The sequence below is a fragment of the Trachinotus anak genome, unplaced genomic scaffold, assembly GCF_046630095.1.
Source record: "Trachinotus anak isolate AG129_WGS33_773 ecotype Australia unplaced genomic scaffold, CSIRO_AGI_Tana_v1 ptg000019l, whole genome shotgun sequence".
In the NCBI taxonomy this organism is placed as follows: Eukaryota; Metazoa; Chordata; class Actinopteri; order Carangiformes; family Carangidae; genus Trachinotus; species Trachinotus anak.
This window is the reverse complement of record NW_027273870.1, coordinates 29,217,707-29,232,909: the sequence shown is the minus strand read 5'-3', so window position 1 is coordinate 29,232,909 and position 15,203 is coordinate 29,217,707. Positions and strand designations below refer to the sequence as shown.

The window sequence follows — 15,203 nt, the reverse complement described above, 5'->3', positions numbered from 1 at the left end:
ACTCTTTTCTGAGTGAGCCAATAAAAATATAGCATATTTCAGGTAAACACTCAGAGAAACCAAATCCTGCAAGGTTGGATGGTGGGTCCAGGTGGGTGGGGCTTTGGGCGTGGCTGAAGGTGGGATAAAGATAATATGTTTTGTTGTGACATCACAAAGTTCCAGAAGTCCTGACGGCTGGTTTTAAGGCTCAGTTTCTGAATACAGGCTGTGTGCATTTCTCTGTGGACTGAGGCTTTGATACTTTCACAGTATTAATATAGAACCTAGACCTGCTTTATAATCACAAACACATGGACATCTACCTTTAGACTGGGTGGAGCTTTTAGATGAATGAGGATCTTTGATGTTTATTAATTACAGATCCCCTCAGACTTGTGACTACTGGATGCCGCTGCAGCATTTTAACACATTTATCTTTTTTAAAGGACAGTGGCACAACAAAATTGATCCATGCAAATATTTGGCTCTATTAACTTGGTGATGTGGTCTTGGGATGGTTGATCAGTCAATAATATGTTCAGCCCTCTCAGAGGATCTTTTGGCGGCCGGCAGGTGAAGAGAACGACTGCATGTGACAGATGTTCCGCTGCAGGACGGTGCTGCCGTAAACCTGCAGACAAACTCCTGCAGGACTCTGTCTGCCTGTCATCACTGTGACATCTTTAAGGGACAGTTCCAGCATGACTCCAGAAGTTTTTACTCATTGCCTCTGACTGGACTCGTATTAATGAACTGTGTACCAAGTGATGAAACGTGGTGAGAGACTGTCCCGTCCAGGTGGATCTACCTGCCTACAACTCCATCATGACCATGCCGATGATAAGCAGGTGCAGGTAATGGAACATATCCTTTGATTAGATATTTCTTTATTTAAATGATAAATTTGATGGTTTTATATTGTATTTTATTTAGGAAACCTTCAGAGAATGTTGAGCACTGATGCATTTAAAAGCTTTGCATTATCTCCTCGTGATAATCAAGCAAATAAAACATATGTTCACATATGTGGAACTGACACACACTGGAATCCGCTCTTGTCAGTGCATCTAAAGTTTGGTTTAATATCTCACTAACATTCTCTGTCAATGTGTCAGACTCCACCTCGTGTCGGTCACAGCACAGTGCAGCTAATAGACGACATAGAAACAGACTCTATCAGCTACAGTCACTGAAATAAAGTATAAAACTACACCTCAACCCAGACTCAGCGTAAAGTTGTTTTTTACTTTATTTTTTTCATGAAGGTTTGCCTTGTTCAAGGCCACCTCAGCAGCTGTAATGTGAGAGGAAAATGCTTCCTTTTCACCCTGCCCATTGCTCTCTTCTGTTCCTAAAGTTTTACATTTAAGTGAAGTAAAAAGCTGCATAATCATCTCACTGATGGAAGTCAAAGAAGGGAGATTTGGAAATTAGCCAAACCTCTGATCATGCTGGACTTGTCCTTTAAGCTGCATGTTGACAGACAAATGAGGTGGCGTAGCTGCTTCACAGCACTTTGTTACATGAGTTATAAATCATAAATCTGTGTAACAGCCATCCACCTGATTCATCTGTCCACCAACATGCCATCAGAGAGCTCAGCTCTTCTCTGATTGGCTGGTTCTCTTACCGGTCTTTGAGGTCCAATGGGCTCCGACTCTCTCCGACGGGGGCGTCCTGATGGTAGGGAATGACAGGGCGATTGGGCGGGGCTACCACCACTCCTCCTTGACGCCTCCTCCTCTGTTAGTGTTAGCATCCCTCGGCTGCTCTCTCTGGTGTGAGTCTTCGGACGAACCGCCAGCTCCCCTCCTGCAGGAAAACAAAATGTTCACCAGAGTTTCAAAAGATTGTGGCCTGAAAATCCATACCTTCATCAAAGTTGATCTGCAGTCTGATGGATCAATGAAAACATGGTGGTGATGTGGGATTTGCATTAAGTGTTTTGGGATCTGAATCTATATTATATAAATATAATATATTCTGTCATTATATAACTGTACTTGTTGTTGTTGTATTGTCTCAACCTGCCCAGGGACTGCAAATGGAAATTAGCTAGCAGCTACAAGCTTCAAGTAAAATTAGAAATGACTGGAGACAGGTACATAAAAACATTTGAAATCATTGTGGAGTGATGGTATTTTGGAGCACCATTTTCCAACTGGTCCAGTCTTCAGGGTTCACATTTCTCCTTAGTCATTAAGTCACAGTCGTGATTTCACACACTAAAAACAAAATTAAAGTACTTGAATTAAAGTACTACTAAAGAGCTTTAAACAGTGTAGTAATGTAATAACAGTTAACAAATTTTGTCTTATTTAGCTTTCTAAAAGTTTTATAAGCCAAATAATAACAACATGGAAATAAAAGAAGACATTTTCAGGTCAGGTCAGTGATGCATTGTGTGTAGCACATTGGGGTTATTGTCCTTGTTTGTCCTGAAGCAGAACCATGTTGCTAGCTAGCTTCCTCTCTGTCTCTGTTGCTTTTCAGGTATATACAGGAGCTCCTACCTCCAGCTCTGAGCCTCCTTCGCTCCTCCTGCTCCTCCAAGGGCCGGAGCTCCTCTGGCTCCTCGTCAGTCGTTCCTGATGTGGTTGGTTGGAAGTCTCGTAACTCTGTCTCTTTGTCGATGATCACCCACTCTTTACTATCGAAGTCCTCCTCCTCGGCCAGCGGGACGGAGCGGATGAAGGCGTTGCTGTGCGCCTCCTGGTCAACGGACGCTACTGACACCTCCTGACGGCCACTGATGTGTCGATCACCACGGCAACCGGGGTCAACGGACAGCATCTGAGCCGGCTGGGAGGAGTAGACATGACGAGATGGAGAACCGAGAATGTCCATCCTTGACCTGGAGGAAACACAGACAGACATGTAGAGGCAGACAGACACAGAAATATGACTTGAGTGAAACTCAACAATTTGCCGAAGGAGGTCACTTTGGACTTGCACAACAGTTCGGAGTTGTCACCCAATTCAATCAGTCTGAACTGGTCAAGTCATAAGTTCTTGAGGGAAAAGCAATGTCAAGCTTCAACCCTGAGCCTTCAATGGCAAGTTCAAGTCAAGTCATATGTCTCGTCAGGATGTCTCAAGCCAAATGTCAAGGGTAAGTCCAAGTCACACGTCAAGTCTTTAAAGGCAAGTTCAGATCAAGTCTTAAATCAATGAGATCTAGTCACCTCAGCAAGAGAACAGTATACAAGGTCTGTCTTAATTCTAACTGTACCAGGATTTTACAAATCAAGCTTTAGACTGGAATGTTTTTGCTTGCAAGTCTCAAGTTAAATCTTGCAACTGTCAAGTCATTGAAAAATAAAATAAAATGCCATCTCCTGCTCTTAAACCTCAGTGTTTTCTACACTTTATTGTCACCTCTGTCCGTAGGCGTCAGCCCGGCCCTCAGCAGCAGACAGGCGGTCAGATTCAGGGCTATTGACCCGGCGGTACCGTAAAGACCGACCCTGACCCGTCGGTGACTCTGGCACTCCACCTCGAACTGGCGACACTGGGCACACCGCCCGACCTGCCTCCTCCTCTTGGGCCCCCTAAGGTAGGACAGGAAGGGATGTTGTATGATCTAACACAGCAGCCATTTAAACACCCTAGGCAGAAACTTGATAAAATAAGTGATAATTAAATAAATAATGTATGTACTGTCTCATTCACTGTTTGTGACTACTGTAATACTTCAGTGGTCAAATTTTAATTGTGCAAGCACAACAAGTACGAAGCGACGACTTTATGGACAAAGATTAAACATTAAACTCATAAATCAAAAATCCCTGTTCTCAGTTCGAACCTTGTTCAGGCTGATCCTGAGTCTGTTGCGGTTGAAGTCCGTGTCCTCCCAGGCCTCTCCTGGCTCTCCGGCGTGCTGGACACCTGTCTCCCCGGGGGGTCGACTAGGTGGGGCTGGGGGGGCGTTCTCCTGATCACTGAGATGTTCGTCCTGCAGAACGTCATCTGTGTTCTCCCGCTGAAGATCTCCAGGAACTGATGTCACGATGGCTCTGTAGACAGAAAAGAGTTTCTGATACAGATGCCTTTATTTCAGAAACCATTTACAGGCTGAAGGGGATGTGAGTCGGACTGCCCCAGTAATTAATAACAGAGAGAGAGAGATTGGTGTGTTCATCATTTCTATCAGTAATAATGACATCATAATCACCAAGTTAATATCTAAGATCTGGGAACGCAGTGACATTAGTCTTTGTCAGTGATGTCAAGTTGAAAAATGATACAAACCAAATTTGTTGTAATAAAACAGAACTGTGTGCGTGAACTGTCAACACCAAAGCTCTTTGACTCGGAGAGGGTCACACATGAATTTTGGTTTAGGAGACGTAAAGCGTCTCTTATACACCTGGCGGTTTGATTCTTACCCCACCATGGCGGCAGTAGGTCGGGTGTTGTGCTGTGGTTGGGTGGAGGCACTGGTCGACAGCGTGACATCACTTCCTCCCTTCTCCCAATCAAAAGGCTCGTTCTCAGTGATGATTCGATCCTTCATGCTGTTCTCAAACACCGACATCAGCAGCTGAAAATGAAAGGATGAAGTCATGAATCTGAAGTCGCGTCCAGGCATTAACACTAACAGACAGACAGACAGTTCCCTCCACAGTGTGTACCTGGTAGTCTGGTTTGGTGTAGTAGTCGAGGGCCAGCACGTGGTCCAGGAAGATATTAAACTCTGCAGGCATGTGTTTGAGCAGCATCCGGTGGTCATAACGCTCTTTAATCTGACCAACTTGTTCCTGGATGAAAACACAAAAACATATCTTTTAGCTGCAGTGAATTAATGTGGGTTTATCTACAGGTTTGCCTCCACACCTCCGAAATACAGAACAGGTGAAGCTCACCAGGAAAATACCACAGTCAGAACCTAAATAAGCTGAAATTGACATCCAATAGAATCATTTTGTAAAACAATTCAGTGTGACAGCAGTGAAATCTGCAATAATTGATTTTTTTTTTAACAGCTTGAGAGCCTTATATGTCAGCTATAAGGGGATTTATTATTATCACATATATACATATATGACGATGTAAGTTTAAATCATATAACATAGTAAAATTTGTGTATGTACATATATTAAAAATACCTAATTAATTTTTATATAACATGTTGCAACCATATCTGTTAATGATATATATTTAATTTACATATGCATATTAAACAACATATATATAAAAATGCTATAATCTTATGCATGTTTTACTTATTAGTTGCTCACTAATTGTAAACATGTCTATCTTCACATTCTGGGAAAATGGCCTCAGACTTAAGGACTCTACTGTATATGATATCAACATATACTGACAGGCTGAGGGATGGATATATATTTATGTAACATTAATCTACAATATAAGCATAAGCATACATATATGTATGTCAATATATGAAATTGTTCCAATTTCAATTATACTTTTTACATATGTGTTTTTATTTTATATGCACATACTGTATATGGAAATTCAGTATACGTAGGTCTATATATTTACATTTGCGTTTGGGTGGATCATGTTCAGGTGAAACTCTGACCTTATCTTTGATCTTTCGCCATGGCAACTGCCCGACAGCGAACTCCACCAACATGTAAAACAGTGACCACAGGTCGTCATGGCGACCCATTTCCTGCGGGGACACAACAAACACAGTTAGTGTATCACTGTTGATGTAGGACGCTGAAGTTAAAGTTAGCTTCTGATTGGCTGATAGAAATTACCATTTTTTGACGCGCTAGTTGTTGTGAAAGTATTTGTCAGGACAAACATTGTTTCCTCACACACAGAGAAGAGACAGACTGACCTTGTTTTTATGAGCGTTGACTGAAGCGTAGCGGACCGTCCCTCTGAAACCTGCCACTGTCCTCGGCTGAGCACAAGACACAAGGCAAAGTTAGTGAAGTTACATCGACAAGCATCAACTTCACTCACTTCTCAGTCTCACATTTCTAAACACAACCTGCTGCTCCAACAAAGAAAACATGATGAAACTTGGTGTAATTTACACCATGATTATCAATAAATCTTGCAACTTGAAAATCTGGGCCCAAACAAAAAGAGGAAGTAGAGACAGCTGAGTGTAACTACTGAAATTCCTGAATGTTTTCCTGCTCTCTGGTTGCAGTCGCCTCATGTTTGCTGTTCAGTGTTTGAATTTTCATCTGTTGATTTTGTAAAGATGGCGGCGGCAGAGTCAGTTAGTCGTGGGTCCCACTTCACTCCGGCAGCTCGTAAACAAAACAGCATCCTAAACAACACAGGCTGTTAAAAACACATTAATACTCATATCCTGTTGTGGCTCCTTGTGTCTCTGCCAACAGATCAGCTGATTCGACAGTATACCTGTCGCCTCATATGGCACCTGTGCAGCTTTTCAGAAGGTTTACATTACAGCACAGTCAAATACAACCTTTATTTAACCAGGTAGTCTTCACAGAGGTCAGGGAGACTGAGCTCCTCTAAAAAACGACCCCACAGGGCGTCTGTCAGGTTACTCTGAGCCATATTTAGGTTTTGTTGCTAGGCGACAAAGTGTGGTGACGAAGTTTATAGAGCGACAAAGTCCACGTCAGGAGGAGGTTGGAGGTTGTTATTGTAACCGTGACAACCAAGGTCCGTAAGACCTGCTGCCATAGGGGCACTAGTTCAGGAGCTGCTCCTATGGGTTTGATCAGAGAGTTGTTGGCTGATCAGGTTGGAGGTCTGGTTGGTATCAGGACCTCTTTTGAAAGAGAGACCTGAACGCATCAGTTCAAAAACAAACATATAATAAAAGCAGATTCTGCATCAGAGGCATCATGACACAGATCTGAAGTTAAATCTGTAAATGACCCACACACTGTCCATCACCTGAACTCACCTTATCACAACATTTCAGACAAACAGCATCATTCACCCGGGATAAACCAGCCAATCAGAGGATGCCAGTGACACAAATTCATGTCAGTGTGTCAGTGTGCTTCTCAAATACAAAAACAAACACAATACTGAGCTCTACAACTGTAAACATATATAATAAATTTGCCAGTATTAGAGAATTATTCTAATGTCTTCTACATGATTGAGTTGGGATTATTGTGATTAGTAAATCTTCTTCCTGCCTTTACTGCCTCCTTCTTCTGTTTAAAAAAAATGTTTCTTTCTAACATCTTTAAAGGTTTATATTATATAATGACAACAGATTTTCCATAATGTTGCCATGTTTATTGTGTATATTTACAATATAAGATCCCAGCCTCATTTGTATGTGTAGCAGGAAGTGCTGCAGGTGTCCTCTGATTGGCAGGTTTTATACAGGTGTTGCTGTTAGCGTGTATGAAGGTCTGAGGACGGACACGTGTTAATAAGGTGATGGACAGGATGGATGATGGATTCTTTGGTTTTCTTTTTAAATCAGCTGTCAAGGAGTTTTTTCTAATTACAACCTAGAGACACTTGAGTACGTTTTATATTTGGATTCATACAAGCCACATCAAATATGTGCAGATTGTTCGGTGCACTTGGTGTTTTGTTTACTTGCTGCAGTGACATGTGCCGTTCTGTCTGCCAAACTGAAACAGAGTGGAAACCACGTCCGACCGGCTCAAACCCCCACTGTGCTGCTCAGGCTTTTGGCGCGAACACCACAAATAACCAGAAGCATATGTCACTTACGTCAATTAGTACGACATAATTATTCAGGATAAAACATACAAATAATTACACTTAACGGCCTCTACGGCCCAAACTTTCTATATTGAGTACAATGAGGTGATATTTGACTTGATTGCACAGAATGGAAACGTAACATCATCTTGTGCTGCAGCAGCTGCAGTAACAGACGAGCCAGATACTGCGTCTTTTTAAAAACAGGTAAGTTATAACCAAAACGATCAAAATAACCAAAATAACCACATGACGACGCAAACAGAAACATCAGCAGAGGGTCACACTGCAGCTACACAGCCTGAATCCACACAGGGGCCATTTAACACGTTCCCATGGCGATATTATTTGTTTCTATGTGGTGAACAGGATATGGTGACATGGACAGGTTACCATAGCAACTGGGAGACGTGTCATGAATTGAAAGTGGACATATGGATCTAGTGTGTGTAAATTTAGATGCGTCTGTGTGACTTTATCGGTGAGTCATGACAGTGTTATTAGACTCGTTTCATTTCCTTTATTTTTCTTTACTCTGAGCGACAAGAGTTTCAAACACAAGGTGAAATTTTTCATTTAAAAAACGAATAATCTGCTGGAGGGGATCAGACAATTTACAACTGGAGCTGCAGTTTGTTAGATCAGTTTAGCCTGTTATGATGATGATTAGGATTCATTTTTTATGAAAGCCCTGAAAGGCAAATTAAATTTTTATCTTTTTTTTTTTTTTTTTTTGCCAAAAGCCAGGAAGTTTTTCTATTTCTCATCTGTGAAAACAAGCCCTGAGAGGCAAGTCATTTTTTATGTTTTTTTTTTTTTTTTTTGTCAGGATCCTTTATCTAGATGAAAAAAAACAAAATACATTTTTGCTTGCCTTTCAGGGCTTCCTTAAAAACTAGTCTTAGTGAGACTTAGATTTTAATTGCTCCATTTCAGGCTCTGCATTAAAACACATGACGCCGCCGGGCTTCGTGTGACAACCATCACACAAACAGATCTGTCCTTCAGTGGCACATACAAGTGATTCTTGTGTTTTCTCTCAGGTACAAATGGTCCTGACCTGTGGTACATGAGCCGAACGTGTCAGCTGCCTGCAGGAGAAACGAGCTCTGCTGTAACACCTGACGTGGCCTGAGTAACGTGTTTTGTGGATTTACATGTGACTGTTTTTCATGTTTGACTTATGACAGGAAAGACTGGGATGATGAGGACTCGTCTTATTATCAGGGTCGTCTCATATTCAGACCATACCTTCATTTATTTCTGAAAACCTGTTACTGACTTTACAGCAGCACACCAGCGTGTTTGGATCCTCATTATAACTGAGCACCACAGTCAGCACATCCGATGGTAACTAACATGTTTTACATTTTCACTTTGGTGGTTGTGCTGGTGATGTGGCTGTGACCCGTCTGTCGCTATAGAAACCACTCACATCCCTGGGTAACCATGGAGATGATGGAGAAACGGGAGGCATGCACGTCAAAATCATAAGTCCAAAGGAACTGTAAGAAAAACAAAAACAACACTGAAACATAAAAAGATGAAAATATAAAACACAGTAAACAGATTTTTTTAAAAAGCAACAGAACATAAATCATTGATAAAAGAACTGATGATTGGTGATCAATACAGACTGAACATCATGCAAACTGAAACTCAGGCAACTCACATAGCAAAGAAAACGTGCTGCATTGATCCAAGCTAGGACCAACTTTTCATAGTTTTTATGACATTACACACTTCAATCATAGAACTTTTATGTTTTAAAAATGTTTAAAAACTATGTTATATACAGTTTATATCATATTTAGTAATACAATTCTCCTGAGAGAAGAATAAAGGTCCCATATTTTACACTTCTCCCTTCTTCTGTGGTTTTAAAACCAAAAACCATCGTTCATGTAGTTTTACATCTCCTCTCTTAGGCTTCTCTCTGGAGCTCTAGTAACAACAGGTCAGTCAGCCAATCAGAAGAGAGGATCTGAGAGAAGGGAGTTCCAGGAAATGTAGATTATTAAATAAAAAAATTTGAAATATTTTGTCTGATGTCTGTGGAAAACTCCAGCCGTGTTTTTCCTCATGAATCTGACATTAATCTCAGAGCTGTTATTTTGCCACATGGCTCTGAGCTTCATGAGGAGACGCTGCGCTCACATTCTGGGACAGAAAGGGAACAGATGTGTTTCAGGTGGAGCAGAGCTATTTATTCCACCCAGATGATTTATTCATCATCAGCCCCTCAGAGCAGCTTCACACCACAGAGCAGAGACAGACAGCTGATCCTGGAGCTGTGGCTGCGACAGCGCGTGGACACACCCACAACCTGCAGTGTGTCAGGGCTGTGTTCAGCTCAGCCTCCCCGACTGTCTGCACACCCCGCTGCTCCAGCTGCAGGTGCCCCACCCCATCTGTGAGTGGATTATGGACTTCCTGACCAATAGGAAGCAACAGGTGTGGCTGCCCCCCGCACTACCAACACTGGGGCTCCACAAGGTTGTGCTCTCTCCCCAGATCTGTGCTCTCCGGCACCTCCAGCCACGCCCTCCATCAACCTGCTGCAGTTTGCTAATGACACCACAGTCGTAGGCCTCGTCAAGGGCGATGGTGAGCCAGGACGTGGGCCAATGGGATAATGGTGGCCCGATCACACCCGGCTCACTGCCTCCTCAGAAACCTTCTGTCTGGCTGCAGGTTCTGCTCCATCAGGACCAGGACCACCACACACCTGAACAGATTTCTCCCTAAGGCCATCCCTCCCCTCAACAACCCGCCCCAGCTCCTACCTCACAACGGAAACAGGCTCAGTGAATAAATGATGACGTGCATGAAGCGTGAGACGAGCACGTCACCGAGGAAACGAGCACGTCAGCTCTGTGAGGTCAGAAGTCAGATTTCCATCATGTTCTTCTTCTGCAGTGTTTTAATAGCATCTGACTGGACCATTAGCTCCACCTGCAGTTTCTCTTCAGGAACCAGCTCCTGATTAAACGTGCATTCATTTGCATTTTCTTTCAAAGAATTTCTGGTTCAAATTTGTGCTAAATTTGGAGGAAATCCCTTTTTTAAGGGAAAAACTGGAAACACTTTGCAACTCTATGGACAGATGTGAGCAGATGTTCAGGGAGGAGTTCCTGTTTGATCAGAGCTGATGTGGCTGTGTGTGCGTGAGAGAGAGAGAGAGAGAGAGAGAGAGAGAGAGAGTGAGTTGCTGAAAGAGATGATGGAGGGATGAGAGAGAGGAAGGAGAGGAAGAAGAGTGGGAGAGGGGTGGGGGTGGGTCATCCTGTCGGATCACTGGACTGAAGCTGACTCAGCTGTGGAGCCAGAGAGAGAATGAGAGAGAGACACTGGGAAACAATGGAGGATGGGTGGAGGAGAGGAAAGAGAGAGAGAGAGAGAGAGAGAGGAAGGACAGGCAGGGAGCCTAAGGTCTCTCGCTCACTGACGCATGTAAGAGCATCAAATATTCATTTCACTGCTGCAACAGAAGCAACGCAACACTGCAGGAGGAGAGGAGAGGAGAGGAGGGGAGAGGAGAGGAGAGGAGAGGAGGAGAGAGGAGAGGAGAGGAGAGAGGAGAAGAGAGGGGAAGAATGATGTGGAGAAGGAGAGGGAGGAGAGGAGAAGAACCGTAGGAGAGAGAGGAGGAGGAGGAGTTTGACAGTAAATGGAGGCAGCTCACGTACTCTCTGATCTAAAAATAGCTCAGAGTTCAGTCTGATAGAGAGACACAGGAAATGAATGAGAGAAATGAGAAGAGAGAGAGAGGAGAGCAGCAGAGAAAAACTACAAAGACCAGCAGATCTGATCTCTGACTCTGGACCAACAACCAAACCTAGAACTGTTTCAGACTTTTCACAATAAAAGCCTTTCAATCTAGAAAACACCATAATGCAGCATCAGGATCTTTTAAACTCCTGCTTTGTCATGTTATTCAAAAATACCTGATCAATCCTTATAATTGATGATTGATCTGTGTGAGTCACTGACACAGGCAGGCCTTCAACAGACAGGACGAACAGCACAGACTCTCTGTCTACAGCTGATCTATTGAACTAATGTGCTGCAATGCAGCAAACACACCCTGCCTGTCTGCCTGTGTGATTTATTTTAGCTTTATATTATTCAGTTTGGCATTTTTCTTTTAAAGCAGCTTCATCAAACTGAGCCCAGAGAACACATCAGAGGAGAATAGAGGGAACAGTATGTGCTGTGTACAGAAGACCATTCCTGCTCGAGAAAAAGACAAAAACTATTAAAAACAATAAAAAGAAATGGTGCAAAAAAATATTTTGAGTATCAAGAGTAATAATAAAATTGTAAAAAAAATATGAAAATATGGAGATAATAACATTGAAATGTTAACATATGTCTTGTGGACTAAATACTACATTAGATTAAATACTACATACATTACATTACATGTGATTTGAAAGTCAAAATTATAATTTAGAATAAAGCACTGACTTAATCAAAAAATTTTTCTCATCATTTATTTTTGATTGACTCTCCTTAAATAAATAAGTGAAGATCAAAATTATGAGATGGCTTTTCTAAGAATTTGTGTTGAAGTATGATGGGCTACCCTATGCTTGTCAAAATATAAATAATTAATGTGTGTTTTCGTTTAATCTGACTCTTATTCCATCATATGAAACATTCATCAGTTTTAAATACTGGTAAGTAACTCAAAATTATCATTTTTGTCATATTTTCTGTTACAAGATTATCAAAAGATCTTTTTTTCCTAATATCTAACATATTTATTTGGTGTTCTTCCATAAAAGTGACATGACAATAAAAAAGATGACAAATATCTTCTCCTGTAACATTTAATTTTAGGACATCAACTGTTGTTTCAATTTGACAAAATAATCTCAAATAATCTCGGTTGAAAGCTCTGGCAAAAACTCGTAACTGGACCTTGAGAAAACATTAATTTATCAGACTACTGTTTCTAAGATCAAGGATCAACGGTTGTTTTTCAGCCTCCAGTCCGGTTCAGAGACGCAGACTGCAGGACAGCGAGGGAGACGGTGTGGGTGTCGATAAAGTTTCTTACCGGCCGGACCTCTCCGGTGGTGTTGGTGTACTGCCGTGCCAGACCAAAGTCCAGCATGTAGCACTTCCTGTAGGTGGAGGGGAGCCGGCCCATCGCAAAGTTTGACTGTGGGAGCAAAAGAACACAGAAACACATCAGTTCACTACACCAGTAAAGATACAGGCTGTTATCGTCCCTCCTGCTCATACTGCTCATTAAAATACATCCTCCGAATAATATAATGTACAACAGTGTAAAAATATACCATTCAACACTATCTGAGTCCTTATTCAGCTGTGGTGCAGGGAAGTCAACACGGGGAGGGAACTTTGTACCAATCCAACTTTAACTTTTAAAGATATTTGTCTCATTCAAACAACCGAAGCCTCATATTTGCTTCAGATAAACTTTGGAGTGTTTTTACACAGAGGGACTGTGGAGTTTAATAAAACTGTGGATCTCCAGGCAACACTTTGGTCAGACGCTCTGCCACAGTTACGCAGTGTGTTGGATGGAGACACTGTGGGCAGGACTGGTGGGAACGAACAGTCCTGGGGGAGTTTTAATGATGTATGATTTTTCTCAGGACTGTGAGTATTTAACTCGTCTGTTGATTTGCGGTGGAAACTGTAGAATAATTAACACGATGAGTTCTGTGGGAACAGAAGCATGAAGGTTTCTGTGGATTTCTTGCAGCAGTTTTGAGCCCCCGCCCTCTGACTGCAGGATCTGTGGAGGTTTTCAAGTCCAGGATAAAAAACTCAGCTTTTTATTCCTCTGTGCTTTAGTCCCTCCTTCACTGGTAAAGTTAAGATCCAACTGATGTCTGCTTGTTGTACCTCTCGGAGTTGAACCAGCGACTCGCCTTCTAAGTGAGTTTCATTGTTGTACCTATAAATGTGTGATTGTGGTTTGGCAGTGTGCATCATCTCTCCTGTTAGAGACGTGGAACAGAAACCTGCTGCCTTCAGACGGCTGTAAACAAAGAGTTGTGGGTTACGCAGCTGGTAAGAATCACTCGTTCATCTTCATTCTGTCCGTCAATAATTAATGATCAAAGCCAGAATCAGAATAAGACTTTTTTTGTCTGCATGATCAGTTGTCAGCTGGTTAAAACGATGTACAAGTGGAAATACAAACAAAAAAGGTGGTTGTGTGTTTTCAGAGAGGTTCACATGTGTGTGCCTTCACCTACTAACGTGAACAAAGTATTATATATAACATTATGTATAAGAGAAGCAGGCAGGAAGCACGAAACGCTCGTTCTTGGCAGCAGGACTGCAGAGTGCTGCTGGATTTATCACCACACATTCTGCCGCGCCTCTCCTCCCACTGTGATACCAAACCCAAGCGCTCAGTGAAATTATCTCGGTGTGCGACAACACGTTCTGCACCCTGCACCGACACCAAGATACAGCCCAGTATTTTTACTGATTCCAGGTGATTTAAGGACTTTTTCTCCTGCTGTAAAAAAAAACTGTACATGAAAGAGAAAAAGCTCAAGACTGCAGATCATATGAGGAACCTAAAAACTTAACCACCAACACTGGAGCTGAGGAACTAAAATAAACTACATTCAATGAAAAAAGTGAAGTGACTGGTTTGATGAAACCGAACTCCACCGCTGCTCCTCTACTGCTGCACTGAAAGCTGAACCAGACCGAGCCTACGTTCATGGACTGACTCATGTTAACAACCAGCATCAGAAGCTCTGCAGGTTGTTATTGCTCACTCTGACCTTCCTGATGCTCCACACTCATCAGCGTTTGTCCTCCAGCTTTTGTTCCAGTTCAGCTCGTTAATATGCAAATCTATTCAGCTCCGAAATCCTCTTAATATCCTCTTCTGTCCTCACTGTTACTGGCTTGTTTTCGTGTTTAGAACTGGATTTGGAATCATCACACGTTACAAGGCTTTTACAACAAGTCGGAACCTCGAATATGTCCGGGCTGCGTCTGCCTGTATCAGCTGGTCTCAGCTCTTCTCTCCTCCTCTCTGTGCTCACATACACAGTATTTTAATAAGTTGAATTCCCAACAAAGCTGTTCTCACTTACGTGTTTGTTTCTGTTGTCATGACAACGAAACAACGAAACAAAACCTGGTCCACGAAGACCACATGTCAACAAGCTGCAGCTGAAACCCTGATTTTCAAAACCACATGGTCGTCTGACAAAATCTCCAAACACATCAGGTAAAGGCTGAGCTGTGATTTCAGCTGGAAAAATGTTAAAATGATCCCTGAGCACAGAGAGGTGTGTCCACAGAGGGAGGGAAGCTCGACCTTGCTCTCATGGGATGAAAGCAACTCCACAAAAAGTTACTAAGATGTGTCCAAAAAGTCTGTAGATTTGTCTCCAGGTGCTTTTTTTATTTTGAAGTCTGTTAATCTAGAGACAAAGGCGCTACGTTATCAACACTGCAGGCTGTAAACGCCCCCTGATGATGTAATAGCACCAATTCATTTTGAAAGAGCAATGGCCAATGGGGAAACTCCAACACTTGGCTAGTTGACCAATGGT

General features: G+C 42.3%; 1 protein-coding gene across 4 annotated transcripts in view; it reads right to left on the bottom strand.

Annotated features, from left to right (window-relative positions):
• ttbk1a (tau tubulin kinase 1a) overlaps nucleotides 1-15,203 on the bottom strand; it is a 47,729-nt gene that overhangs the window by 17,151 nt on the left and 15,375 nt on the right. For 2 of the 4 annotated variants that reach the window (XM_071503407.1, XM_071503409.1), the window contains exons 6-14: nucleotides 12,704-12,808; nucleotides 5,798-5,863; nucleotides 5,531-5,623; nucleotides 4,617-4,742; nucleotides 4,371-4,525; nucleotides 3,788-3,998; nucleotides 3,361-3,533; nucleotides 2,496-2,836; nucleotides 1,613-1,794 (exon numbers count right to left, since the gene is read on the bottom strand). In XM_071503407.1, coding sequence (XP_071359508.1) covers nucleotides 1,613-1,794; nucleotides 2,496-2,836; nucleotides 3,361-3,533; nucleotides 3,788-3,998; nucleotides 4,371-4,525; nucleotides 4,617-4,742; nucleotides 5,531-5,623; nucleotides 5,798-5,863; nucleotides 12,704-12,808 — 1,452 coding nt within the window. Of the gene's footprint in view, nucleotides 1-1,612; nucleotides 1,795-2,495; nucleotides 2,837-3,360; nucleotides 3,534-3,787; nucleotides 3,999-4,370; nucleotides 4,526-4,616; nucleotides 4,743-5,530; nucleotides 5,624-5,797; nucleotides 5,864-9,006; nucleotides 9,362-12,703; nucleotides 12,809-15,203 lie in introns of those variants that run through there. The other 2 variants (XM_071503410.1, XM_071503411.1) reach the window with 2 other exon arrangements.